The sequence below is a fragment of the Paramisgurnus dabryanus genome, chromosome 1 (assembly GCF_030506205.2).
Source record: "Paramisgurnus dabryanus chromosome 1, PD_genome_1.1, whole genome shotgun sequence".
Taxonomy (NCBI): Eukaryota; Metazoa; Chordata; class Actinopteri; order Cypriniformes; family Cobitidae; genus Paramisgurnus; species Paramisgurnus dabryanus.
The window spans coordinates 50,767,241-50,794,196 of NC_133337.1; the positions used below are offsets into that span (position 1 = coordinate 50,767,241).

At 39.3% G+C, this 26,956-nt stretch overlaps 3 protein-coding genes across 3 annotated transcripts; 1 reads left to right on the forward strand and 2 right to left on the reverse strand.

The window, feature by feature from the left end:
• Positions 1-1,259: 1,259 nt before the first annotated feature.
• Positions 1,260-16,877, reverse strand: rnf40 (ring finger protein 40). Its single transcript, XM_065262911.2, has 20 exons — positions 16,835-16,877; positions 16,005-16,148; positions 15,595-15,762; positions 14,532-14,853; positions 14,004-14,195; positions 13,769-13,890; positions 13,517-13,663; positions 11,872-11,946; positions 11,642-11,761; positions 7,685-7,864; positions 7,450-7,585; positions 7,055-7,176; positions 6,266-6,528; positions 4,532-4,649; positions 4,280-4,429; positions 3,938-4,150; positions 3,670-3,795; positions 3,419-3,559; positions 3,239-3,340; positions 1,260-2,592 (listed from the first exon to the last, which is right to left on the reverse strand). Exons 2-20 carry the CDS (start codon positions 16,140-16,142, stop codon positions 2,416-2,418), a joined length of 3,012 nt encoding a protein of 1,003 aa, XP_065118983.2. The 5' UTR covers positions 16,143-16,148; positions 16,835-16,877; the 3' UTR covers positions 1,260-2,415.
• A 417-nt stretch (positions 16,878-17,294) lies between these two features.
• cfap119 (cilia and flagella associated protein 119) lies at positions 17,295-21,392 on the forward strand. The gene is made up of 9 exons (XM_065262459.2): positions 17,295-17,432; positions 17,538-17,572; positions 17,664-17,729; positions 17,830-17,993; positions 18,095-18,165; positions 18,301-18,417; positions 18,516-18,588; positions 19,006-19,134; positions 20,990-21,392. Exons 1-9 carry the CDS (start codon positions 17,418-17,420, stop codon positions 21,166-21,168), a joined length of 849 nt encoding a protein of 282 aa, XP_065118531.2. The 5' UTR covers positions 17,295-17,417; the 3' UTR covers positions 21,169-21,392.
• phkg2 (phosphorylase kinase, gamma 2 (testis)) lies at positions 21,161-26,365 on the reverse strand. The gene is made up of 10 exons (XM_065262458.2): positions 26,203-26,365; positions 25,852-25,955; positions 25,521-25,696; positions 25,373-25,427; positions 25,216-25,281; positions 23,414-23,577; positions 23,231-23,321; positions 23,007-23,160; positions 22,499-22,624; positions 21,161-22,429 (listed from the first exon to the last, which is right to left on the reverse strand). The coding sequence occupies exons 2-10, from the start codon at positions 25,944-25,946 to the stop codon at positions 22,184-22,186; spliced, it is 1,173 nt and encodes a 390-aa protein (XP_065118530.2). The 5' UTR covers positions 25,947-25,955; positions 26,203-26,365; the 3' UTR covers positions 21,161-22,183.
• Between the last annotated feature and the right edge of the window lie 591 nt (positions 26,366-26,956).

Below are 26,956 nucleotides of genomic sequence, written 5' to 3' on the forward strand. Positions count from 1 at the left end.
GGTAAAGGAAGTTATTACGAATGAACCAGTTCAAGTCCAGTTTCCACGTCTGTCCATGTTCACAGCGAGGACATGGGATAAAGCACTAAGTCTTCATAGGCTACACAAGAGGCTAAAACTTTAATGTTAAACAACATCAACAGAAAACACCATCAGACCTCACACTGCGAGTACATATGCTTTGTATTATAACTTCAGACACACAAACATATATAACCTTACTTGTATCCGCGTGTATTCCGTTAATAATCGTGACGGTCACTAGTGTAATCCAACAGAGGGCACGTGCCATAACGGGATCCATTGAGCTATATGTATGTGTGTATATTGAAATCCCACAACGATTTCAAAAGATTAAAAGCCACAATTGGGTTTCTAGCAAAAGCAGAGCATGTGAATGGCCCACCCCTAACTTTCAGCCTTGTTTTAATAGCGTCCACACCCACGCGCTGGGTTTAACTCATCTATGAGTCATTTCCTATGTACTGTACTGAGATTGTGGTTGCTTAAAAAAAACGTGAGCTGCCTAGGTAGACAGCATTTCTGAGATATTCGTCCTTGTGCCTGTGAAGTTTATAGGAAGCATGCAAGTAGGCGCCTCGCTAGCTTTTGAGACACGATGAGCACCAAGCTCTGTATTCACAGCACGAGCGCGAAGCCGTCACCGACGGGATACGCGCACGAGGCAACCTTTCCTGTTTCGTTTTTACTTTTCATTGGTACGCCTTCCGCGAAAGAAAAACAAATCACCCAACTCTTCATTCATTGGAAATAATCTGTAGTACATGACAGTTCCCTAGTACTGACATGAGCATTTGACGTAAAAAAAATACGTTGGCGCGAAGTCTGTGTGAAAAACAAGTAGTTTTCGTTAAGTGGACAAAAGACAGACCCCAGTCTCCCCGTACAAGTCTGTTTTGAGGAAAACAGGCATATTGAAGTCACCCCACCCAACTACGTAATTTGCTGTATCTGGTCCAAGGGTGCAAACAACGGCTCAGTGTTTGGCAGACAGAGAGGAAAAGCAGTACAAGAGTTATTAGGATGATCAGAGCAAAGCCCATAGACTAGATGTCAATTGCGCAACACAATGGATAATATTTACGTACACTTAAATTATGCGCAAAAGATTAGCAAGAGAAAGGAATGCGTACGCTTTCTTTTCTCCCCCTCCGGTGATCCTTTTGTAATGTCTAACATTCATCTTATGCACGTCCAAAGTCATCTGCATTTACTTAAGACACATACATTGTGAAACAAATGTTTCTCAGGGTTGTATTGGCAGACAGCACGAGGAGTGTAAAATGTCAGGGTTTACACTTGGAAAGCACTCTGTACAACAACAAGATCAACATGAACAGCTCATTAGAATTAAAACTCATGATTTTGCGTCACAATATGTTTAAACAAACAACACAAAAGTTTCAACAAGGGAATAGACGGATGAGAAACAATTGCTTAAGCACACTGCGCAACTTAATGTTTTTGATTTCTGCTTGACATCAAATCAGAGAACCAAGTTTATGAAAATGCCAGAAACTACTTGGTTTTGATCTACTATTCTCAGTGAAATATCTGGTATTTGCACAGTTTCATGATTAGCATCCAACTAACACAGGTATATATGGTTATTTATTGTATGAATATACACATCTCATTACTATAGCTACATCATTTGTGACTGTAAACTCCAAAGTTGATCCCAGTTTGCATAAAAACCAAAAAGAAATCACTGCACCACAATCCATGTTTCAAATTCTGCATCTCCCTTCTCTCCTGTACTCATCACGTGTGTTTATTGGTCATAATAAGGGGAGTTGAGTACCACTGAATGTCACCATAGAAACCAGTCTCATCATTACTGGATAGAGATACTATACCGTCACATCTAGTATGTAAAACGGGTTCAGTAACGTCACTGTGTTAACAGGCTCTGATTATTACCAGATAGAGTTACTGTATGACTCAAAGGAAACCAGGCTTAAAATGGTCAAAACATATTCAGTGAAACCCCGTGAAGGTGTTTGTCATATTAGCTGCAGTTATGATGCTTATGATACTTGGTAACCTTTCCTGCTTTATGGTTGATGTTCAAAAAATGAAATTAAAAAGAAAATACATTGTAAAACTTCACAGAACACAGCAAGAGAGACGAACCTCAATGCATTTTTCTGCAATGAAGCAGCACTGCTTGTGTGCTATAGACCATGACTACTTTCACGGTTACTTCATCACAACTGTTTCCATTCCGTCACTGTCTGTTTGGTCATCAGCGGCACCTCTCACAGATGCGAGTGAAAGTGGCACTTCAGAGCATATTAAAATACCACAGCATGGTGACACTGTGCTTCGTAGTCCACTTTCATCCTGTTCGTTCTCACTGGATTCAGAGTCCATCGCGTAGTTCTTCCTAAATTAGGTGATGTAGATGCGGTGGAAGTCATTTGCACCGAAAGCGGCGTTGCATTTGGGGCACTTCCTCTGGCGGGTGTCGTAACGGGTCTTCAAGCATTCGTAGCAGAAGACGTGGAAACACTTGGTGAGGACGGTCTCCTTGTCCCGGGTGTTACAGCAAGGACACCGCAGTTTAGCCTGGCAGGGAGACACAAAAGTCAGTTGAGGATGTAAAACAGAGGCAAATAAAATGGCTATCAACAAAGGGCACTATTATGCCCATTTTTGTAATATAATATAAAGTTTTGCACCATCCCTCTTCTATCCAAGTAAAGGAGGGGGGAGTACTCTATGTTTCGGGTAAAAATTCGAGCTTGGAGCCCTCCGCTCGGACAGCCCGCCAAATTGATTTATCATTTGTTTGATGTTAATGCGAATTTGTGAAATGGTTAAAAGGAGTAAAGTTTTATAGTATAAAAAAAAAATCCCTATTTATGGCGAGTTGGACCGGATAAGAAGGAAAAGCAGCCAAACAAGTGGCTAGCATATGGGAACTTCTCATACGGTTATAAAGCATCCCAGTTGGATACCTCAATCTGGTTGAGAGAGTGCCCAGAGTGGGCAAGAGCTGTAATCTAAGCAAATGGTGGGTGCTTTGAAGAAGCTAAAATAAACGACAGTTGTGATTTGTTTAACATTTTTTGGTCACTACATAATTCCTGCAAGTCCTTTTCACACTTCAAGGGACATAACCGTTATTTAAAAATGTACAAAACATTAGTACATCCATGCATGTCTTTGGGTAGTGTACATCAAAACAGCAGCTGTAACAACAAATCATCACCTTATACTGATTGATTTCTTCTTGCAGGATCTCATCAGCATCTGTGTACACCTCGACCTTCTTCTGCTTCTCTAGCTTACGCCGCAGTCTGGACAAGTCCTCCTACAAATCCAGCATATAGTTCTCACTTACTCGATCTCAAACTTATTTACAACTATTACACAGCATACGTAACCATACCTGTGCCCTTTTAAGGTTGGCACTCTCCCTCTCACGGGCCGTACGGTTGTCTAACACTGAGGCTTGGATCTCCCTCAACTTGGTCTGAGTGTGCTCCAGCTGCACTTTAAGGTCTTCTGCCAACTGGGCTGCCTCCACCGCCTGAGACATAGCGGAGAAACACAGCTCACTGAACACACATCTGGAAATGCATCCTAATACAGCGGCTAAGCTGAGTCACAGGAAACAGAGGTGGGCGTCTCCAGCCTTACCTTGCGTTTGTTGAGTTCTAGCGCTTGGGTGCGCAGTCCAAGCTCCTTCTCCAAAGCAGCCAACGTGCTCTGCAGGACGCCCTCTTTTTCCTCTAGTTTCTGCACAACCAGCAGCTGCGCGTCCACCTGGGAGTAGCAGTAAAACTAATGTCAGTATTGCGAAAAACAGAACTCGTAAATCACTTGTGCAAATTTTAAGCCTCCTAAAGTGAGATAAATTAAGCTTTAATTCAAGTATGGGTACACGACGATCGCATGAGATGCGTACCTGGGTCTTGAACGTGAGCACCTGATCTGCAAGCTCTTCCTTCTCCTCCCGCAGTAGCTTGTAAATTTGGTTGGATTTGATTCGTTCGCTCATGAGCTTGAAGTTGGCATCATCTTTCTCTCGGAGCTGCTGCATGAGCCTGCTGTTCTGCTCCTGCATGTCTTCAAACGCTTGTCCCGTTACGTCCATTTCACTCAGCAGAGCTTCTTCCTCCTGAAATGTTCACAGCGGGAGTGTCAGTTTATTTGTTAAGAGTGCGCCAGCATTAACGACAGAGTCTGTCGACCTACATTGATCATTTAAAAGATCAAGATGACAGTAATTCGGTTTAATTTATCACACCTGTTTCGTAGCAGCCAGTTTCTTCTGCAAGTGTTCGATGGTCTCCTCAGCCACGCGTATCTTGCGGAGGGCATCTTCATCTGCCAGTTTCTTGCTCTCCTTTTTTTCTCTTTCCTCTAGTTCTCGCACTCTCTGCCTCAACTCGTCCACCTGCCAGACAGTGTCGACATCAACAGTAAGAGAACGAAACGTCTCAAGAGAACCGCATGTTAACGATTCTGGCAGCAAGAGAAGACGAGTGAAGCCGCATACCTCCGCTTTGGACTTCTTTTCTGCCGCCATGAGTTGCACTTTGTCCCTCTGCTCTTTTGGAGCCGATTTGTACATGTCTAGCAACAGTTTCATTTCCTTCTGAGACTCTTGAGCTTTTCTGGATGAAAGATGCAGATGATGTGTGGGTGAGGTGACTCAGATCAGTAGTTCATCAATGTTTTAGAACAAGGTGATATTGCATTTTTAAGGGTACACATCGTACAGCAAGAAACTATAGTGAACCCAAAAAGTATATGAGGAGCTCAGATGCAAAAGCTGCTAAATGTCACCAAAAATGAGATGATATTGATCGAATGCTGTCGGCACGTATTATAGGTTCATCGGATACCTCCTTCAAATCTGCTTAATCCCACCCTCAGGCTATTCAGAAAAAATACTTTGTTGGCACCAAACGCACCAAATCGCACCACTTCGATTTTTCAGCAAAGTCCTCTAAATGCATGGAATACTAACTAGATGAATGACGGCGAATGAAATGACCATCACATTCAAACCCTTGGGTCCTTTGAAACTCATGAAAAGAACCCAAATATGGCAGTGACATGGACCACGGCGTCCCCTAAGGTGTGATTTGGTTACTTTAGTTTCACATTCTGACTTTCATTATTTGTTTCTACCCTATTTTACAGACTATAAGCAGAGTTTTTTCATAACTGGGCAGGTGTTGCGTCTTATAGTCAGGTGCGCCTTGTAAGTCAGTATGAATTTATTTTGACATTTATGAGGCAAGAGACAACATTACCGTCTACAGCCACGAGAGTCCGCTATTTGCTGCTCCTGTATTTATGTAATTCAATGGATTCAGTGATGTGGAATGACGAGCCTGCGAACTTGATGCTAGTATGCTTGTTCGGATAATTTAGCCTATTCAACCTTCCAGGTAAGTTCTGTATGCTATGGTTTATCGTTTAAATAACTAATAATATTATTTAAGGTACAGACATATATTCAGCCTGCTGTTCTGTCTGCTATTGTTTAGTTAAATACCTTGCCTTTCCAGATTAAATGTCTGTTCTTCAGCTTGGATTTTGTGAAATAATTTTCGAAATAAATGCGACTTAAGAGTCCACTGCGACTTATATATGTTATTTCGTCTTAATGACGCATTTTTGAATGATGCGGCTTATACTCCGGTTGCATCTTTAGGGATTTTGCAACTGTTCTGTCTTGCCAAAAAAAGTTTTGCTATAAAAGCTTACATGCACTTAGAGGGTTTTGCAGCGAAATACAGTTAAATACCAATGAAAGTGACATTTGTGAAATTGATAACTAATAACCTTTTCATTGAAATTACTGAACCTAAACACAAGAAAACATATCTGATACACTTATTATGCTTTTCCATTGCTACGCCATTAGAGGATTTTGCATCTGAACTCCTCATATGGTTGTAACAAAATATGAGAACTAGGTAAACAATGCAGGAACTTTTCACTAAGCTACATCGACTTTTCTATTTTATTAAAAAAATAGGTGATTTGAAGTTAATTTCAGTCACCAAAGCCTCCTTATTCATTTTAAATTTATTTTGCATCATTTATACTTTGTGAAATGTTTTTTTAAGTCGTCAATATCACTTCCACATCCATTCATTTTTGTGTGTGCTACATGCCAAACAATTTTCAGAGACACTGTAAGACTCTTAAATTTATATTTAGCATGATTTTAACAATGCAAACAAAGCGGATATTATTTCTGTTAAATGAGACATACTTGAGCTCTGCTCTGAGCATCTTCAGGGTGTCAGAGTCTTTCCTTTTCATCTCCTCGGTGCGCTGTCTTTCGCGCTCTCTTTCTCTCTCCCTCTCTCGTTCAGCCTCCCTCTCTCTCTCCCGAGCTCGCTGCCTCTCCAACTCTCTCCTCCTCTCTTCTTCCTCATCCTGGTCTTCGTCTTCTTCCTTCTTAACCTCCAGTCCTCCATCACCCACGCTTTCGTCTAACAGCAGCGCGCCTGCATCTCCGCTCTGGCACTTCAACTGAAATAAAAAAATTATGTAGGTTTATTTTAGACAGAATTTGGGGAGTTTGAAATCATTTAGAGGAAAGTAACAGGTTACATACATTACAACAAAAGACTATTTTATTAAAATGCTTTAGGGAAAAACTGTGAATACCATTAAAAATAAACTTGAGAAATGTTTTAATCCTTTTAAAAAGGCGTGCTTCGAAGTGACCATAAGAAAGTCTTAAAACAGATATGCAGGCCCTGTGCATATTACTAAAATAAAATCATAAAAATCTATATAGGGTGGTTTCCCAGACAGGGAATAGCTAGGACTAGGCAAAATAAATTTGATGCAAAATAAAGGGCACTGATCTTTTTTTATATATGTCAGTGCAAGTTGTTTTCGGTTTGGACAGCTCTTACATTTATTTTAGTCTAGGACGAGTCTAATCCCTGTATGGGATACCACCCCAACAGCACATAAAAAATGTGTACTAAATAAAGTGCGTATTATGTAAATGAGTGAATTGTTATGCAAATAACAGCAGAATAAATACCTTGTTAATTTCCATCTGTGTCTCACGTAACTTCCTCTTATATCTCTGCACATCCCCTTTAAGCTGGTGATTGTGGTTCTGCAGACTGCTGATTAAGTGTCTCATCTCTCTGTTTATTGGGCCTTAAGAAATATCGAGAGAAAAGAGAGAGATGGTGATGCAGATAGCATTCAAACACTGACAGACGTTTTGGTTTACGAGTGAACTCCAGCCAAAACCATGAACAATCACAGAAGTGATGACAGGATACACCACCCCCACAGACTTCCTCACCGCAGCCATGGTTACTGTGAAACAAACGTGCCTTGGGAAACACAGAGCGGAGGAATCTGACCTACACCACTGGGAATGTCGATCTGTTTCCAGGGAAAAAGATCTATTAAAGGAATTGTTACCTGCTTGCTCATTGGCTGCGAGGTTCTGTTCGAACTCAATCCGAAGCATTTCGTATTCCTTTCGGACCTGCGCCAGTGTGTCTTCTAGCTGTATGACCTCGGTTCGTAACTTTTTCTGAAGAGACAACTCATCACTCTACAAACACAGAGAATGACATACGATTGTAACAAAAACAAAATTTAACATACACTGTTAAACTGCCAGGATATAAATACATCCCATAATTCAATTCACCTCCATGTGCTCTATCTGCCGCAGATGAGCATTTTTGGCAGTGAGCAGTAGAGCTCTAGCTTCATCCAGCTGGGTCTTTACACTCAGCGATTCGTTGTACAGCAGAGAGAATTGTGATTGGAGGCACTTGTACTCAGGTGTCTCCTTTAAGACATCCTCAGGTATGTTTCTAAGATCCATCTACAAGTGAATGCACAGGTCAGCAATAGGTCCCATTAGTTTTGTGACATTCTGAAGGATAACGCCTTTTACATAGTTTTTTTTCTTAGGTAAAAATAACAAAAAAAAAATATATATATATATATATATATATATATATATATATATAAAATCTGCAGTCAAGGATATGTACAGTTGCTAGTCATATAATTAGAATATTATCAAAAAGTTTATTTATTTCACTAATTCCTTTCAAAAAGTGAAACTTGTATTCATTCACTACACACAGACTGATATATTTCAAACATTGGACAACTAAGGAAAATCCCAAATTCAGTATCTCGGAAAATTAGAATATTACATAAGACCAATACAAAGAACGGATTTTTAGAAATCTGAAAAGTATGAAAATGAAAAGTATGTTCATGTACAGCACTCTATACTTAGTTGGGGCTCCTTTTGCCTGAATTACTGCAGAAATGCAGCGTGGCATGGAGTCGATCAGTCTGTAGCACTTCTCAGGTGTTATGAAAGCCCAGGTTGCTCTGAGGGCGCACTCACACTGTCCAAACCAAACCGCGCTCGGGCGCGTTTGACCCCCAAAGCCTGGTTTGTTTGACTAGTGTGATCGCTCTGTTCCGCGCCCGGGCGCGGATTGGTTATTCACGCCACGGCCGGGTTGCAGAGGTGGGCCAGAGCGCGGTTCACTTGGGCTCAGGCGCGGAAGGCTGTGGTGTGAGCGCAATCGCGCCTGAGCGCGATTCAAAAGGTGAAGACGTCAGCTGCGCGACCACTCACCTTCATCTGCCTCCGTAAAAACCTTTTGATTCGCGCAGCGGGGTTACGTGAATGTCTGAGCTGCGCACGTGACAGATGAACTAAGCAATATGATGACATGTGAGAGGGCTGTCTGTAATCGCGCACCAAACGACTCCGAATGAAAAACACCGACTAATCATTACGGTGGGTTCCAGTGTTAAGAGAGAGCTTTACTTCCTGCTTTTTTCAAAACAATCGCATCTTAATGACGAAAGCGCGCCCGGACTCGGATCGATAAGAAGTACAGTGTGAGTGCGTGCATCTGGGGGAGTAGGGAGGGGTGACAATCGCGCTGGGGCTTGGTTTGGTTTGGATAATGTGAGTGCGCCCTGATAGTGGCCTTCAGTTTTTCTGCATTGTTGGGTCTGGCATATAACATCTTCCTCTTCACAATACCCAATATATTTTCAATAAGAAACAGGGATACCATGGTCCTTTAACCAGGTACTGGTAGCTTTGGCACGGTGTGCAAGTGCCAAGTCCTTTTGGAAAGTGAAATCTAATCTGCATCTCCATAAAGTTGGTCAGCAGCAGGAAGCATGAAGTGCTCTAAACTTCCTGGTGTACGGCTGCGTTGACCTTGGACCTCAGAAAACACAGTGGACCAACACCAGCAGATGACATGGCACCCCAAACCATCACTGACTGTGGAAACTTTACACTGGACCTTAACTCTTTCACCGCCAGCATTTTTAAAAAAAGTTGCCAGCCAGCGCCAGCGTTTTTCATGATTTTCACCAAAGTTTAATGCCTTCCAGAAAATGTTCTTCTTTAAATATATAAACATACAATATACCAAATGAAAGAACAGACCCTCTGCTTTCAAACAAAAAAAAACGTTTCATCCTACCTTTAGTGGTTCTTTTGCAATCAGCTTTTGAATATGGGTAGGTTTTTGCAAAAACACCATATTTTGAGCAAAAAGCAGAGATAATTCCATTTTTATGACGGACTTTTCATAGAGATCCCATTCAGAGCGATCTTTAAAACAGACACGGACATGCAGCAGCTTGCCATAGGGCAATACTTCCGGTTTTAAAAAGTTGCGGAAGGGCGCCACCTGGTGGATAATAGCGGTATTGCGGAAAGACGGAAAATCTCGTCATTGGCGGGGAAGCGTTTTCTCTTAATTGACGAGATATCTCGTCAATGGCGGGGAAAGAGTTAAGCAACGTGGATTGTATGCCTCTTCTCTCTTCATCCAGACTCTGGGACCCTGATTTCCAAAGGAAATGCTTAATTTACTTTTATCAGAGAACATCACTTTGGACCACTCAGCAGCAGTGGAGTCCTTTTTGTCTTTAGCCAAGCTTTAGCCGCTGTCTGTTGTTCAAGAGTGACTTGACACAAGGAATGCGACAGCTGAAACTCATGTCTTGCATACATCTGTGCGTAGTGGTTCTTGAAGCACTGAATCCAGCTGCAGTCCACACAGTTTGTGAATCTCTCCCACATTTTTGAATGGGTTTTGTTTCACAATCCTCTCCAGGATGCCGTTTTCTCTATTGTTAGTACACTTTTTTCTACCACATCTTTTCCTTCCCTTCGCCTCTCCATTAATGTGCTTGGACACAGAGCTCTGTGAACAGCCAGCCTCTTTTGCAATGACCTTTTGTGTCTTGCCCTCCTTGTGCAATGTGTCAATTGTCAACTTTTGGGCAACTGTCCAAGTGAGCAGTCTTCCCAATGATTGTGTAGCCTACAGAACTAGACTGAGAGACCATTTAAAGGCCTTTGCGTGTTTTGAGTTAATTAGCTGATTAGAGTGTGGCACCAGGTGTCTACAATATTGAACCTTTTCACAATATTTTAATTTTCTGAGATACTGAATTTGGAATTTTCCTTAGTTGACCGTTATAATGATCAAAATTAAAATAAATAAACATTTGAAATATAATAGTCTGTGTGTAATGAATGAATATAATTTACAAGATACACTTTTTGAAATGGAATAAGTGAAATAAATCACCTTTTTGAAGATATTCTTATTATATGACCAGCACCTGTATATATTTAACTTATTGTCCAATCAAATAGTTGAATTGCAGTTATTCCAACTTCCCAACTTCATGTTAAAACAGGAAAAACATCAACATGGAAAACTGCACACGTCAAATAATTTCATAGGATAAAAAATAGGATCTTCAAATCACTATTAGGTAAGGGTGTCACGATTTCGATTTTAAATCGAAATCGATCGAAATTAAGTCACAACCTTGAACTTCGAATTAAAAAATGGATTGTCGATGCTGCCACGCCCCAATGTCACGTCTGGTCGGCTTGTCAAGCGGGGGAAAATAAACCTCTCAGAGGTGCCTTTAAAAACATTGGTTCAGTGGAACGCGATTTATATTTTAAACACGAAGGATGTATTGCTACAACTCATTGTAATGGATATCATAAACAGGATTACTACCTAGTGACCTGCCTTTGGACAGAGTCCAGCTCTCTGCACGTGCGCGAGAGAGCCGCCAAGATGAAGCGGGTTATATTTTAAACAAAAGGGATAGTTTGCCTCAGCTCGCATGAAACGCTTAAATCGAACAAATACGTAAGGATTACTACTTTAGTTTATGTTTAGACAGATGCGAGAGCGCGTGCACGTGAGACAGAGAGAAGCGCAGCTGCTTATAACGCACCAGTTTTATTTCAGATGCTAGGAGGAGTCCAAGATGCGCGCATTAAGTCCATGTGCGTGCAAGAAGGAATCCTCTCTCTACAAGCTTTCTCGCGTAAGTAAAGCCCACAAACCTCCATGCGAGGAAAAGCACGCAATGTGCATGCTAATGTGAAACTATAATAATAATAATAATAATAATAATAATGGCCTATCATTTTTTGTCTTTCAAAAAAAAAATTACAAACCGTGAATCGAATCGAATCGTGACCCCTAGGATCGAAAATGTAATCGAATCGAGGATTTGGAGAATCGTGACACCCCTACTATTAGGCAGTCTAGGCTGATGTGTGCTGTCGCACCTTTAGCTTTTCACTCTCTCGAACAGCTTCCTGTAGCTCTTGCTGTAGTTTCTCAAGCTCTGCCATACGGCTGTTGGCCAGCTCCTGATTCTGCTCCAGCTCTGCATTCAGAGACTCAAACTGAGAATAAAGAAATATGTATTACATACACACTGACAATAACAGATTAACTTTTTATATAACTGGGTCTTCATCATTCAAATAAACAAACAATTTATGTAATGCTTTACCTTTTGTATAGTAAGTGTGATTTGACCACCAGGTAATCCGCCAGAACTGCCAGTGGCATGATAACCTGAATTAAGCTGAATAAAAACATTTCAAATAAATATGGCACTAGAAACCATAATTTTACCACATCACACATGAAGTTTTGGTTTAGGTTTTACCAAAACCTTCAAGAACAAAATGACTAGTTTGTAATCTTTGTATAACTTCCTTTCTCAAAGGAAGTACTGATAGCAAGCAAGGCTTTGAACCGGTTCACGGAACGAACACCAGAAACTTTTGATGTTTTGCAAGGAACAGAAACGAAACCAAAAACTTTCAAAAAAATATATGTTCCGGAACAGAAAAGTTTTTTTTTTTAATAATGGGAACCGGTTAATACCGTTATTTTTCGTTCTTTGACAAGATTTCTGTGTAATATGACTCTGTGAAGTGCGAAGAAATGTGAAGCTTGCCACCAGCAAGAAGCCTATACTTAAGCCCAAGTCTCTAATGCTCGATCATAAGAGGTAAATATTGTAGCTACCAAGTATCTCAAGATGTTTGTTTTTTAATACCAATTAGTGGTGTAACAGATCGCAGTTGATCGGTACAGATCACACCCCACGGTTCGGCTCGCATGCGATTCATGGATTAATACGCAAATTTAAATGGGGTGAAAGTTGATCCTTTGCCTGCGTTTCAAAGGCTTGCAATTGTTCACACAGTGATTATAAACAATTTAACCACAAAAAGGCGCTAAAGAGAGCTTTTCGAGATTTTCTGTACGCACAGACGGTTGAATGTGTCTGGTCAAAATCAAACGCAATTATGCCTATGCCCTTTAAAGATCAGAACTCTTGATGTATAAACTTGAGAGACATGCACTACTATGTCTTATACTGTAGTCCATTAACATACATTTGGCGAATAAAGAACTGAAAAACGATGTAATTTTCACTTTATGTGGAGCGACTGTTTATGCTGCATCTTCTTCCCAGAGTGCCGTTTGAAATTCATTCTCCGCCTGTGTGTGTGTGCGCGTGTTTAAGTGCACTCAAAAGTGCATACATGGAGAGACGCATTTCAAAAAGCAAGCGTACCACAGTATTCTTTTTCTAATAAAAACATTTGTTTAAGTTGTTTGCCAATAAACGACATGGCAGAAATTGTCCTTGTCTCAATTCATGTAAAATGCTGAAACAAATGTAGGCATGTCAGAATTACAGTTATGTGCTTACATAATGTAGCCTTTTTTAATGATAGAGACTTAAGGAAAATTATGTAGACTAATAATTTAAGTTTAATGTCCTAATCATCAGCCTACTTATTTGTATGTCCCACAGCTGACATGGAACGTCATTAACCGGTTCGGGAACTTTATTTTTGTTCTAACCGGTTCAGGAACGTCAATTTTGGGGTTGAACCGAAAACCGGAAACGTTAGAATACGGTTTCTGTTCGGAACAAACCAACTGGGAAAAAAATCTGGTTCAAAGCCCTGAAAGCAAGTGCCGTCATACTTCAACTACAAGGATGGAGCTAGATTTGCAAAGAAATTTCACAGAACTATACAACAAACCTGAAAATATTCACCATTAAAATTTAAGTGCTCAGCATTACAGAAGACATAGGATAAGAATCATTCCATGAAGAGACAAATGCTGACCTGCTCCAGAGCTTCTGCTAGATGTTTATTCAGCTTCTGCTCTCTCTTACGAAGTTTCTCGATGTCCCACTGCAGGTCCTCCACAGCAGTCTCCATCTCAGACACTTTAGTTTCAGAACTTGTAACTTTGTCCACTAGTTCATTATACTGTAAACACAAGAACAGTTCTTAAGGACGGATGTGGTAACAGTAATAGTCAGCATCAATTTAATAACTAGAAAATAAGGCCTTGTGGAAAAAAAACTCATTTACCTCCAATGACATTTTATGGTGTCTCCCCTGAAGAGAAGAAGCAAGGTCTTGTAGCCGATTGTTTTCCTCCAGAAGTTTGCGGTTTGTGGCGATTATCTCTCGCTGACTGTCATCCTCACAAACTGATAAGAAAACAGAGTGCGCAAGTTCACAGTTTGTTCACACAGTGATCAAACCGTACAGATACAATGCAGATTTATGCTGAATTATGCCTTTTACGGTAAAAACATTTTACCTGCTGATTCTACTCTAGCGCACAGCTCCTCAATGCTACTGTGCAGACGGTCAAAGATGCAGACCATGCAGGCTACGGCCCCCTTGCTGAACTGCATTCTGTCCTGCAGCTGCAGAGTGAGTTCCTCCTCACTACTGTTATCCAGAGTAGCCAGGAAAGCTTTTGCACTTTCACTGAGAGGTGGTGGAGGGGCTATAAAACACAGACACACTGAGTAAGGTCATGCCAAAGATTGAAATAAATGGGAAATCAATGAGTGAAATCAAACTGATGCTCCTAATCTCATCACTAGATTAGAGACTTTAACCTGGAATTCACAGACGGGGTGTCACATCTGTTTAAACAGTTTTAGATAGTATTGCATGTCACACTGTGGTCACTGTCACATCAAACTTAACAAGCAATTAGAAATTCTGCCAAACATCTAATTTTGCATCCAATGCAATGTTATCAATGTGAAATTACAATTTAAGCATACCATTTCATTTAAAACACACTACATCTGAATGTAACTGTCTGTACATTTACCGGAAATGCCATCCTTCACTGGTTTCTCAGGTGGTTTCTCCTCGGTCTCAAGCGGTTGCTGAGCCTGCTCCGGTTCCTTCACCTGATCTGGCTGTTTCTGTTCCTCCTCCACCCCCTCAGCTGTAGATGGAGGCTGGGGGAGGCCGTCCTCTCCCTCTACTGGAGCTGGTAAAGGAGTAGAGGGTTCAGGGGCTGGTGATGGGGCAGGAGCAGCAGGGAGAGACGCATCTGCAGGGACAGGAGGTGTGGCAGGAGTCTGGACAGGTGCTGAGGTTTCTTTAGGCTCCACCAGCTGCAACAGGTCATGAATATTTTCTTCCAGCTGTGGAACATAAAAGAGAGATACTGGGTTAAAATGGGAACCTAAAAACGATTTTGTTTGATATGGAGTTAAAAAATAGTGCTACAATTTTAGGTGATCTTAGGTTTTAGTTCTGTGGAAATTTTGCTGCATCACATTCCTATTTAAAGACGCACACAAACTAACATTTAATGATAACCAATTACATACACACAAAGAAAATATAAACCATAATCTGAATGAGTTTGAATGAAGTGTGCATGGTAAGTGCTTCAGGTTGAATTAATTGCTGAAGCTTAATACTTAGGGGTTAGGGATTGACCACAATGCTTGAGGAATATGTATGCCAGGGATCTCCAACCCTGCTTCAACACACCTGTCTGTAATGATCAAGCAATCCTGAACACATTGATTAGCTGGTACAGCTGTGTTTGATTGGGGTTGGAGCTAAAATCTGCTGGACAGGAGCTTCCAAGGAGCAGGGTTGGAGACCCCGATGTACACAGTGTTGCTTTGCAAATAGTACCAAAATCTCATGACCACTCGCAAATCAGATATGATGCACACAGAATGCAAATGTACACACATGCTTGTGTTCCTTTGGATAAAAGTATCAGCTAAATGCCTAAATGTAAATGCAGTACGAAGTTACACATAACCATACTCTGACCCCTAGCATTTTCAGCTGTCATTGTTTGTTTTTGTTATAGTGTTAATAAGCAAATGAGTTTTGCACTGCAAGAAAACTATAAAATGATGAACCTGAGTCCAGCAGCGGTTGACGATCAGCAGGGTGGTGTCATCGGTGGCCTGCCTCTTCTCCAGCTTCTCAATCTTCTCCCTTAATTCATCCTCCAAAGCCTGCCTCTGTTCGAGGCGCTCATAGAGCTTCTTGTTCTTGAACTGAATGACCTTCATGTCCATCTCCTCCTGCACAAACCAAAAAATGGGAAAATTAATTGCTTGTATATGAAGGCTTCAAATGTTATGTGTACTAAATTAAGACAATAAGGAAGATTTTACTCGAGATTGCAAGGTTGATTTAGCACACCAGAGAAAGGAATATATCAATCTGGGTTAAAAATATAAATTGTAAACACATATTGGATAATGAGAACATTGAAACGGTCCATCTACAAAACATTATGCTCTGGTAAGAGCAAAAAACTAACCGTGGAAGAAACTCCTCCGATGCGAATGGGCTCTATGAGAGTTGTAGTAGTTTTCTCCTCTTTTTTGGTCTTTTTTTCAGGTGGGCCCGGGGGACTGTCCCCTCCTGAGGGCCGCTTCCCACCCCCAGTTCCAGACATGCTTCCCTAAAAAACATTTAATGTTAGATTGAACAGATATATATTCAGGACTGGCCATTTTAAAAGTAAACATGAATTACCTTGCAGACATAATTACTTGCACTATTAGTAGTTAATAAAAAAAGTAACTTTATAATATCATATAAATGTCAGAGTAAAGAGATTTTACACAGTTAACTCCTAACACTGGCCCAAAATTGCATGTATAAATGAAACGCATTTATTCACCCTAAACAAAATGAAATATCTATTAAAACATAGTATATTTAAGGATAATACTTATATAATTTAAACTAAAACGCTTGTGATTGACTTCAGTATTTATGCTGGCTAACACCGGAGCCGTCTTCGCCATATATGATCATTTTTTTAAAGCTACATAATTCTGTTACATAACACATTAAGCTATAACAGATGTGTTAAATATAGCCCAGATGTTCTTACATTTAAATTCTCATTTTATTCATTAATTTTTGGCGCTTTGAGAGTTTAGCTTACAAATTATACTAGCTGTTATAGGCTAGCTAGCGAGCTAATACCCGTCAAAAACATAAGCTTCCCTTATAAATTTATATTATATTTTAATAATAAGTATTATGCAATTCAACGCCGTTTTAGATCGTTCAGTTATGAATATAAATTGCAACATCGTTTTATGTTTTTTTATATTTTTCCTGCACATAGAAACAAACCTCTGTGCGGACCAAAAAACAGGAAGAACAGCTAATGTGTGAAGACGTACACTACAGAACAAAACATTGGCTATCAAAATAAAAGTTTAGCGAATATAGGCCAGTTCTTACGCATGTGTAAAACAAAATATTTGTTTGTAATACTCATACCTTTTTGGACATTTTTTCATTGATGAATAAGCTTGAAGTGAGTGATTTGAATAACACACCGCTGCGAATTCTTTCAAGCTAGGATAGTGCTTACGTCACTTCCCGTAGTATTTTCATAAAATAAAAGTTCGTAGTCGCTGTCATTAGCTTATTAATATTAACTAATGTAATTAAGTTACTAATTAATAATAATGTAGAAAATTATTATATTTCGTTTTTGATTGTCACTTGAACCGTTCAGATTGAAATAATCCACAGCCCTCTTCCTCGTGTGAAGTAGTTCTGTTTTTTAGTTGGAAAAAAACTAGTTGCTAGGATACTATACAACGCACCACAACACGCACAGATGGTTCACATTTACAGAAGACGTTTTCAGAGGCTGCTGGGGTAACACATGTTTGCTGGTACATATTAGTAATCAGAAATAAAGCATATGGAGGAGATTAGGGTAAGACATCTTGATCTGGTGTTAATCATGGAACCCAGAGATCAAAAACTGTAATTTCCATAAGGTTTCATGAGTTTCTTAACAGTAATCGCAGTGTATTTCTAGGTGCCCCAGCCTCCAAGGGCCAGAGTGTTGTTATGGTTGGTTTCTCAACAAAAAAAAACTACATTTCATTAAATTATAGCCAGACACAAACATCGCAAAACCTAATGTTTGTGATTGACTTCATAGGGCAGATCTGAAACAGAGTGATATGGAGGAAATTGAGAAGACCAAGTCAACACTGGAGATTGAAAGGTTTACAAAACTGTTATATTAAACTGTTAACTCAATACCACAATCAATAAGTGATGCATGATGTTCAGGACATCGCTTGACCTCACATTGCGTCCTTTAGGATTTTGTGTGGTGCGCTGGTCTCCGATGTGCCCCAGCCAAAGCAGGGAATTCTGCTTGAACTCTACACCAATCTAGTGCTGTTCTGCAGGGAGAAAAACTTCAACAGGGAACAAACTTCTGTTCTCATCTCCATTGTCAAGAATGTGCATCAGTTTAACACAGGTTACTAGTTGTTTTGTGTTGTTATCTTTTAATAAAGTTAATTCTATCTTTATAATTTTGTAGTAGATCAACGTAAATGTCCTTTCTTGTCACCATTCCAGAAACACCCCTTAACAACACAGATCAGTGTTTTAACTATTGCAGTGAACTACTGCTTTGTCATTCAGTCAGAGTAAGTACAACATACCCTCTGAAAAATAAAGGCACCTAAAAGGTTCTTAGTTTCTTACACCTTTATTTTTAAGAGCGTATCAGAAGCAAAAACATTTTTTTGAAATTGTGTCTTATGTTTTTTCTCTAAATATAGAGGCCTCCCTTCAGTATTGACCTTTTCAACTGTGATCAAGTTACAGAGATTTTATCCTATTTTATCAACACGTATATGAGACACTATTTTTTATACAAATACATTTTTACCCCAGAGGTACGTATTATGACACTGTGCACAATATTTAAAATAACATCGAATTGATGGTGTGAGCAAAATTTGTAAATTATAGCACCTTTTTTTGTCTTGGTAAGGTACTTTTGGACTTACACTTGTCATATACTGGAAGACCTGAGGTCATAGCTACAGAAGAAACTGTCAGATCTGGTAAAAAAAAAACTATTTTTCAAGATAATAACCATTATTTATAAATTTTGCAAGTGGGGTTTGAAATCATACACAGTAAATTATCATCTTAGAGAGTGATCGAATTATAGGTCTCTGTGGAACAAATAAAAGGTGCGTTTCCCAATTTTGGGGCGTTTTCTAACTGGGGATTAGGCGTTTTTAACCATCCAATCAAAAAAGTACGGCAGCCCTGAAAAGCCATACATCATTATTTTTTAACATCTATTTCAGTTTGAAAACGCCCCAAAATTGGGAAACGCCTCTAGTTGTTCCTCAGAGACCTCCTTTCTTAAAAATGCATTTGGGATTTAAGCCAATCAGACAAAGAGGTGGAATAACACTTATTTCCATTTGAAAACGCCCTAAAATTGGGAAACGCCTCTTTTTGTTCTGCAGAGACCCCAGTCTCGAATGATGCAGATGAGACAAGAGAAACTGTAAAAGAAAAAGAGGTGACTGAAGAAGTTCAACAAAATGCTGCATCGCGAACAATGAAGACAACAGAGACAGACAGTATTAAACAAGGTAATATATTACTGCTTTAATAAAATGCATGTTAAGGCATCTCCAAATTGTAAGTCTATACAAGTCAAGACAAAGTATAGGTTGTATATCTAGTTAAGAAGTGACCTTAAGAAGTTGCAGAAACATTACAAATATATATATTTTCCCATTTTATTTGAAATAAAAATGTAATAATTAAAAGGCACATAGAAAAGAGGTTCACATGCGTTATGATCAAAATAAAATGTTTACATGTGTGTATGTACACCGATGAGCCATTACATTATGACCACCTGCCTAATATTATTTAGGGCCTTCTTTAGCCTACAGCAGTCATGACATGATTGCATTGATTCGATATGGTGGCGATAGGTTTCCTGGAGTATCTGATAGCATAAATTCAACAGGAGGTACTCCAGTTACTAAATATCACGGGGTGACTGGTGATGTAGCGCAAACCTGCTTTTCCAGATCAAACCACTAATGCTTGGTTTGGGTTATAAAAGTTGAATTTGGAGGCCAAGGAATTAACAGAAATGCACCATCATGTTCCTCAAACCATTTCTTGATGATTCTGGCAGTGTGCCATGATGGCACATTATCCCGGGGGTAACGGCCAGCACTGGCATGGAGCACAATTACCATGAATGGGTGCTCTTGGTTCCCACCGATGTTCAGATATGACAGCAGTCAGGGATGGTGACATTTTCATAACGTGGCCTGTGAAAAAAACGGCCTGTGATGGCCTAATAGTTCATCAAGGGGCCATATCCTCTGTTGGTTATTAATGTGATCACAATAATCTTGGGCCCATTTCATGTGTTGTTGGTAATGACATGGAGTTAGCATGGGACCTGGCTTGGTTATTAGCTATGCAGGTCCATGCACAGAAGGCTGTGTTGAACTGTGTGCCCTGACCGGGGGGCAACCTTCCGATCTCTCTGATGAAGCCAATACGGAAGTGATTTAAACTGCAATTCATCGGCTGGCTCCAAAAGGGAGACAATTCCCATAGACCTCCATGTAAAAATGGCCAACTTTACAGTAGAAAATAATATGTTTACAGCCTGGTACAAAAAGTATTTTTGGTCTGTATGCTAATTTTGCCCTTCATGACAACTGTGAGGGAGTGAATTTTTTTGTAGCCCATCCGTCATTAAACTATATTAAGCCTTAAAGTTCCGCATAATTAAGGGAGTGGCCACTTGAGTGACGGTTGAACAGCCACTACCATCATTGAAGTCGAGCTAGGCGGGCGTGGTTTCAGCAACCAGTCACCTCAGCTTCACCCACATCCTGCCTCTTTACCCATGTTCGGATATCCGCGAGTGATGCGTGGCCAAGATGGCGATGGAAGACACCGCCTATTTTAAGCTTCAAAAACGATCTTTAGAAACCTATGGGTGACATCACGGACATTACGTCCATCTTTTTTTACAGTCTATGGCCCTGACACATTGCCCTGGTCACCACTGTTGTAGATGCTGGTGATTTGTCACGCTGTGGCCCTGCAGTCGCTGTGAATAATGTGCGACAGTCTCCCCTCTGGCACTAGTGAGCTTCATAAGTCATGCAACTGGATGCCAGTTCTTCATCTGGCCATCCAAGCATCACTTACATTTAAGATATGTACTCACTACAGTGGTACGTCAACAACCCACAAGGCGTGCAATTTTTGAGATTGAAGTGCCAAGGTGCACACAATTCTTCCAGTATCAAATTCATAATTCAGCAGCTTTCTTATTCGGACACCAAACACTCTACTGACCGAAAGCTGCACCTGTGCCATTGTTTGGTTGCCAGGTGTGCTCATTGCTCTTGGCTGGCGGTTGTCACGATGTAATGGCTCATCGTCTATATATTTCTGTTTTTCAAGGTTCGACTCCAAAGTCTGAGCTCAGGACTATAGTTCAAAGGGAAGTGGAAGATGAAGTAATGCGCTTAACTGCTCAGCTACAACAACGGTTGCAGCAAAGTGCTAAGCAGCTTAACAGTACCATCAGTAAACTCGAGACCAAAATCCAAGCTAGGAAGAAAGAAAATGTGCTGTTATAAATATATATTTTATTCTCTGCATTTTGTTACATATGCAAAAATCCTAAAAGTTTCACAAAAGTTAAAAACACACATATAACAAAAAAAATTATTATATGTATTCCTGTTGTAGAATCAGTACAGTACTTTTTAATGAATAGATAATGTCTAGAAAATTGTAATTAAAAGCAAGTGGTAAAACATATGTAGAGGAATCATTTCACAATAAAAAATTATAACCTTTACATACAGTTTTGTAACTTTTCCTAGGGTTATACAGCTGTATTGCTTTATTTCAAGTAGGCTATCCTCTCTATTGTCCTTCCACGTTTTTACATGTTCCCTGTCCATCTATGGAATTACATTTGAAAAATCTGAATGATATGAAGTACCATTAAAATCAGTCAAAGAATGCATATTAATTGAACTAAAGAGCTTCAATAGGAAACAAGCCCCGTTCAATCATACAGGTAATTTTGAATGTGAGACTGATACCTGCAATATCGGATAATAACACTAATATGATAAAACAAGAGCATTTAAAACAAACCAAAAACCAATGAGTGGTTAAAGTGAGGTCACATGACATGCTGCTGACAAATCAAAAACATAACCTATTAAAGAAATATTTCACACAAAATCCCACCTTTAAATTATAAAAAACATATGACTTTCTTTTAAACAAATGAGTATTGACTTGTTATTCACACTAAATTGCATAAGAAACACCTTTATAATGCTCCTTTTTGGAGCCCATCCAGTTTTACAGCATAATCGAAGCAGCTCATTTTGAACTTCTTCTTTGGTGTTCTTTGAAAGAAAGTCATAAAGGTTTGAAACAACATGAAGGTGGGTAAATAATTAAACTATTTTTTTTAAAAGACAAAAAGATAGCCTATAAATAATATGTAAATATATATTAGTTTTGTGCGCCTTTTTGGACGGCCTATGTTATGTGACCAAAAAAATAATAATAATTCAAACTAAACTGATCATGGATAAATCAGGAATATCTTTAGAAGCAGAAAAATGACCTTTAGCTTTCAAACTCATCAAGGTCCAGTAGAATGATTTTAGATGTGTTCTGGAACAAAGCAGCTCGGTTCTGTTGCTCCCCTTTCTTGACCCAGTGCCCGTATATGCGGAAAGCACAGCCGTCGATAAGCTTACGCACACCACGGAGGGAATAAGGGTCTCTCGCCAGAAGTTCCTTTGTTAACGGACGGGCTCGGTAATAACGGCATTGCATTCGTATACAGGCTAACACGCTCAAGATCAAGACCTGAAAATGTAAAAATGTTTTAGTTTATAAGTAGTGACATCACTATGTATCAATTTAGCATTTACTTACTCTAAATGTCTTCCTGGGGCTAAACAGTCGCACATCTTCCTTTTGGTATTGACGGAAGAAAGGATGAGATAAAGCTTGCTCGGCTGTGAGACGAATTGTGGGGTCCAGCACTAAAAGTCTTGAGATCTACGTTAAAAGAAACTTTATTTGTAACACAAGTATAGTTCAAGCTTGCAGACGCACAGTTCAACATCATAAATAAAATAACTAAACATAATAAGCTCAGACAGAATTGTTGCTGTAGATTAACCAAGAATTTGTAACACCTGATGTTACACATCCCCCACTTTTGTGTTTTTAATATATTTTAACAAATTAGACTTTTAGACTAGATTTTAAGTAAAATATTTTTGCAAATTTGAAATGTGTTTAGTAGTTTTAGCTCAGTTAAAGACATTTAGCATGCTTAAATACATAATTATATTGACTTCCCCCTAAAAATAGAACAACCCTGTAGATTCCACCTGGGCATAATCATGAGGGCTTAATGATACAAAGTGAATCTTACCAAGTCTTTCACCGTGTCAGACCTGTCATCCCACTCCGGAGAGCTAAACTGATACCGACCATCCATGATCATTCTCAGCATCAGCAGCTGTTTACGATGCCAGAACGGCGGAGATCCAGCCAGAAGTGTGAATAGGATCACACCACAGGCCCACCTGTGTGAAAAACAAAAAAAATTATGTGAATTATTCAATCATCATTGTGGTGATTAATTGATTTACTTACAGGTCAACCTCTTTCCCATATCCCTCATGAGTCTCATCCATGGAACATTTCAGAATCTCTGGTGCCAGATATCCTGGAGTTCCACATAACTCTGAAATTGAAAATAGAGTTGCCGCAAAGAATAAGTAATTGGGAAAAATCCAAAAGTTTTTTGCTCTTATGTGCACAGTGCTGATTTCTCACCTCTTAGTTTTTCTTTAGGCCCCAGCTGGACAGAAAAACCAAAATCAGACAATTTGATGTGTCCTTGGTCATCTAGAAGAACGTTTTCAGGTTTGAGGTCCCGATGTACAATGTTTAGAGAATGTAGATACTCAACAGCCTCCAAAAGAGCACGCATTATACTCCTAAATGTCAGAAAATCACAGTTCAATTCACACTGGGTTTGGGACACTTTCACCAGTCAATGGTACAGACCAGTGGTTCTCATACTTTTTCACATGCGGCCCCCCTTGTGTACGGTGCATTCCTTCGTGCCCCCCAAAGAAAATTAATGACAAAAAAAAAACAGTTTTAAAGGAACAGTATGTAAGAAATTTATATCAATTAATCATAAAATGGCCCTGATATATCACTAGACATTGAGAAATCATTTTCATTTCAAATACTTATATCACTGACAACATTGGTCTGGCCAGGATATTGTCATTTAAAAAGTGGAGTTGCAGCCCTCAACTGATGTTTATGTTGTCATTTTGTGTATTGGCCACCAGTTGTGTGATTGCAGTACCAGTTTTAGCCACAAGTTTTGTGATTGCAATGCCAGTTTTGGCCACAATCCTACATACTGTTCCTTTAACTTAACAATTTAATTAAAGGTGACATAGAATGATTGAACGGGGTATTTATCCTTGTTCTGTGATGTGAAATGTAGACAATTTTTTTTTGGGGGGGGGGGGGTCTGTAATGCCTTAGAAGCTTCCTAAAAACCTCTCTCAGATAGCTCTATTAGGGTGGGGGATTTTAAACAAGTGGTTTTGCACCTATTTGGCTCCCCCTATTGGCTTAACTTGCAATCTCATTACTGATTGGCTGACTTTGCTGCCACTCAAAAAATGTAGCCAATTATTTTAAAGTGGAGGGGCAGTGAGATGCCTGTGATCTCATAAGCATCAGTTTTTCATATTGGGCCGTTTTTCTGTCTGACATTTCTAAAAGAGGAATTTCTATGAGACTGAGATGTTTAGCATGTCTAGCACTTTTTGTATGTTCGTGAATGCAGGTAGACTACCATTATTCAACAAAGACAAGGTAAAAATGTTTTTTTATTCTCTGTCCCCTTTAAACAAAAAATTTAATTATGCAAATAGTGCTGTTGGTTAGTAGCCTTAATTTTTTTAGGTTTAATTACTCAGAATTAATGATAAATGAATGTATTTTATAAAATGTCATAAAACTGGGCGCCCCCGGCACCATCTCGGGTCCCCCAGTTTGAGAACCACTGGTATAGACGGTTTCATTGGACGTTGCCATATACGTGCCTAGCCCAAAGTTAAGTTTGGGCCACTAAAGCAGTTTGTTTAAGGGACACTCCACTTTTTTTGAACATATACTCATTTTCCAGCTCCCCTAGAGTTAAACATTTTATTTTTACAGTTTTGGAATCCATTCAGTTGATCTCCGGGTGTGGCGGTACAGTTTTTAGCATAGCTTAGCACAATCCTTTGAATCTGAATCTTTTAACTACAGAAGAGTCAAGTTTTAAATAGGAAAAATATTTAAACTCTTTTGAGCACAATCTTAATGGTCTAATCAGATTCAATGGATTATGCTAAACTATGCTAAAAGTGGCACCACCAGACTTTGAGATCAGCTGAAAAATGAGAATAAGAGGGTCCCTTTGATCTTGTTGCCGCTGAAACCGTCTATAGACACATTTGAGTGAATACATAATTTTAATAATTATCAAAACACTTGATCTAAATGCTTATGCTTAAAACTTAGAAACTTATTTAGCTAAATTTGTGAATAAACAGAAAACTTGCCTTGTCTCTTTCTCACTGAGCGTGACTTTTTCAGTCAAGTAGTCAAAGAGTTCTCCTCTTCTCATGCTGTTGTAAATATTTTATGTTAATTTAGTTCACATGGACATGTAAAATATACATTTTATTATGCTCATCTAAAAATGTAATCTATACTTACAGGTCAAAGACCAAAAATATGAAGGTTGTTGACTCATAGGAATCAATAAGTGTGACTACAAAAACAGGCCACAAAAAGGTCATTTACTACAGAGAAGGAGCCAAAAATATAAATTCTGCAAAACACTGGCAGCACAATTCATACTCACTGATAGATGGGTGACCCTTTACTAGGTTAAGCACGTGGATTTCTTTCAGTGTGGAGCTCTTAACTTCATCTAACTGTTGTTGTGTCATCTTCTCTGCAGTGATCTCAATGATTTTAACTGCAAACTCTTGTCCTGTGTGTTTGTGTACACATCTGCGCACCACACTGCTCACACCTCTGCTCAGGAGACCAATTATGATACACATAAGGCACATCTTAAAATGAACAATGCTGTAATAACCAGTGACATGACATTAAAAGGTTCAGCTGAACGTAATGACGTCACAGAATATGATCTCCGGCTAACCCCTGCAGTTGTCTCCTACACTCACCTTCCAATCACTTCTTTGGGATCATATTTCTGATAAAACTCTTTTGCTCCGACCCAGTCAGGCAGTTCATCTCCAAGGACGATATCACGAGTCATATTGACAGCCTAAACAAAACAAAACATTTTACTTGTCAAGTCTTATGCTCCAGCGAGAGAGAGGGAAATTGCCCAATCAACTAATCAATCAGTCATGTTTGTACAATCAACCTGCGTGCAAACTAACAAGTGTAATACAAACAACAGCTAACTAAGCAAAAAAGTAACATTCCTCTTCTGAGAGGAATGAGTTGCAGCTGTCAATGACCTCGTACGCTGCCTTGTTTGAAAGCAAAGTACATAAAAGTGTACTCACAACTAGCGCCACAAATCAAATAAAGTGCATCTGATAGCTAAGTGTCCGACTAAAAAAAACATGTATTAAAATGCCTTGACAATACTGCCATATCACTATATTAAACTTGTAGCGCTTCTGGCCAATGTCAACAACACCGTCGACTCATGCTTCTCTATCTCGATGTGATGATGGCTGCTATACAGTTGTTAGTCATCACTGCCCCCTACAGGATGGAGCGGGTAATAGCAATTTTATTGCGCCATCGACTTCCACAGGTTCTTGATGGATAGAAAAGTGCAGGGACCGCGCCCAGGTACCTAGGCTAATATAATATATTGTATAAAGTCTAGCCCAGAGTTACACTTTGTATTTATCTTTTTTTTTCATGTGTAGCATTAAATATATTTAAAAAACTACTTTGTATGCAAGAAGTACTGTTAACATTCAACATCACATTTTACTTTTATTTAATAGAAATAAATTCTCTTCATTTTAAATACGTTTTAAATAAGGTTTAATGTTCATTATCAACTTACTATTGCATTTTTTACTTGATGCCTTCTTAAAATGAGATTGATATAAAAAAAATGAGAAACATAGAACCTAGGCAGACCCCTACTGAAGATTGTGATATATGCATGACTTATATTAGCATGTAGTAAAGTGGATCTGTATAGAGCTTTTCACAATATTACAGTTAAACATGTACTTGATGCTCACTGTTAGCAAGCTAAAGTCATCCTCGACATATGATCCTCGATATGCGATGGAA

Bases quoted from the DNA above. Each gene is read 5' to 3' on its own strand.
- cfap119 (XM_065262459.2), top strand. The intron at 17,994-18,094 runs GTTACTAGTTGT...TCACCATTCCAG, and splicing joins TGTGCATCAGTTTAACACAG to AAACACCCCTTAACAACACA. The intron at 18,418-18,515 runs GTACGTATTATG...TGTCTTGGTAAG, and splicing joins AATACATTTTTACCCCAGAG to GTACTTTTGGACTTACACTT.
- rnf40 (XM_065262911.2), bottom strand. From the start codon at position 16,142: ATGTCTGGAACTGGGGGTGGGAAGCGGCCCTCAGGAGGGGACAGTCCC. The intron at 13,891-14,003 runs GTAAAATGTTTT...TTTTCTTATCAG, and splicing joins CGCTAGAGTAGAATCAGCAG to TTTGTGAGGATGACAGTCAG. The intron at 13,664-13,768 runs GTAAATGAGTTT...TTGTGTTTACAG, and splicing joins ACCATAAAATGTCATTGGAG to TATAATGAACTAGTGGACAA.
- phkg2 (XM_065262458.2), bottom strand. From the start codon at position 25,946: ATGACTCGTGATATCGTCCTTGGAGATGAACTGCCTGACTGGGTCGGA. The intron at 25,428-25,520 runs GTGAGTATGAAT...CTGTTTTTGTAG, and splicing joins AAAGGGTCACCCATCTATCA to TCACACTTATTGATTCCTAT. The intron at 23,322-23,413 runs GTGAGAAATCAG...TTTCAATTTCAG, and splicing joins GCCTAAAGAAAAACTAAGAG to AGTTATGTGGAACTCCAGGA.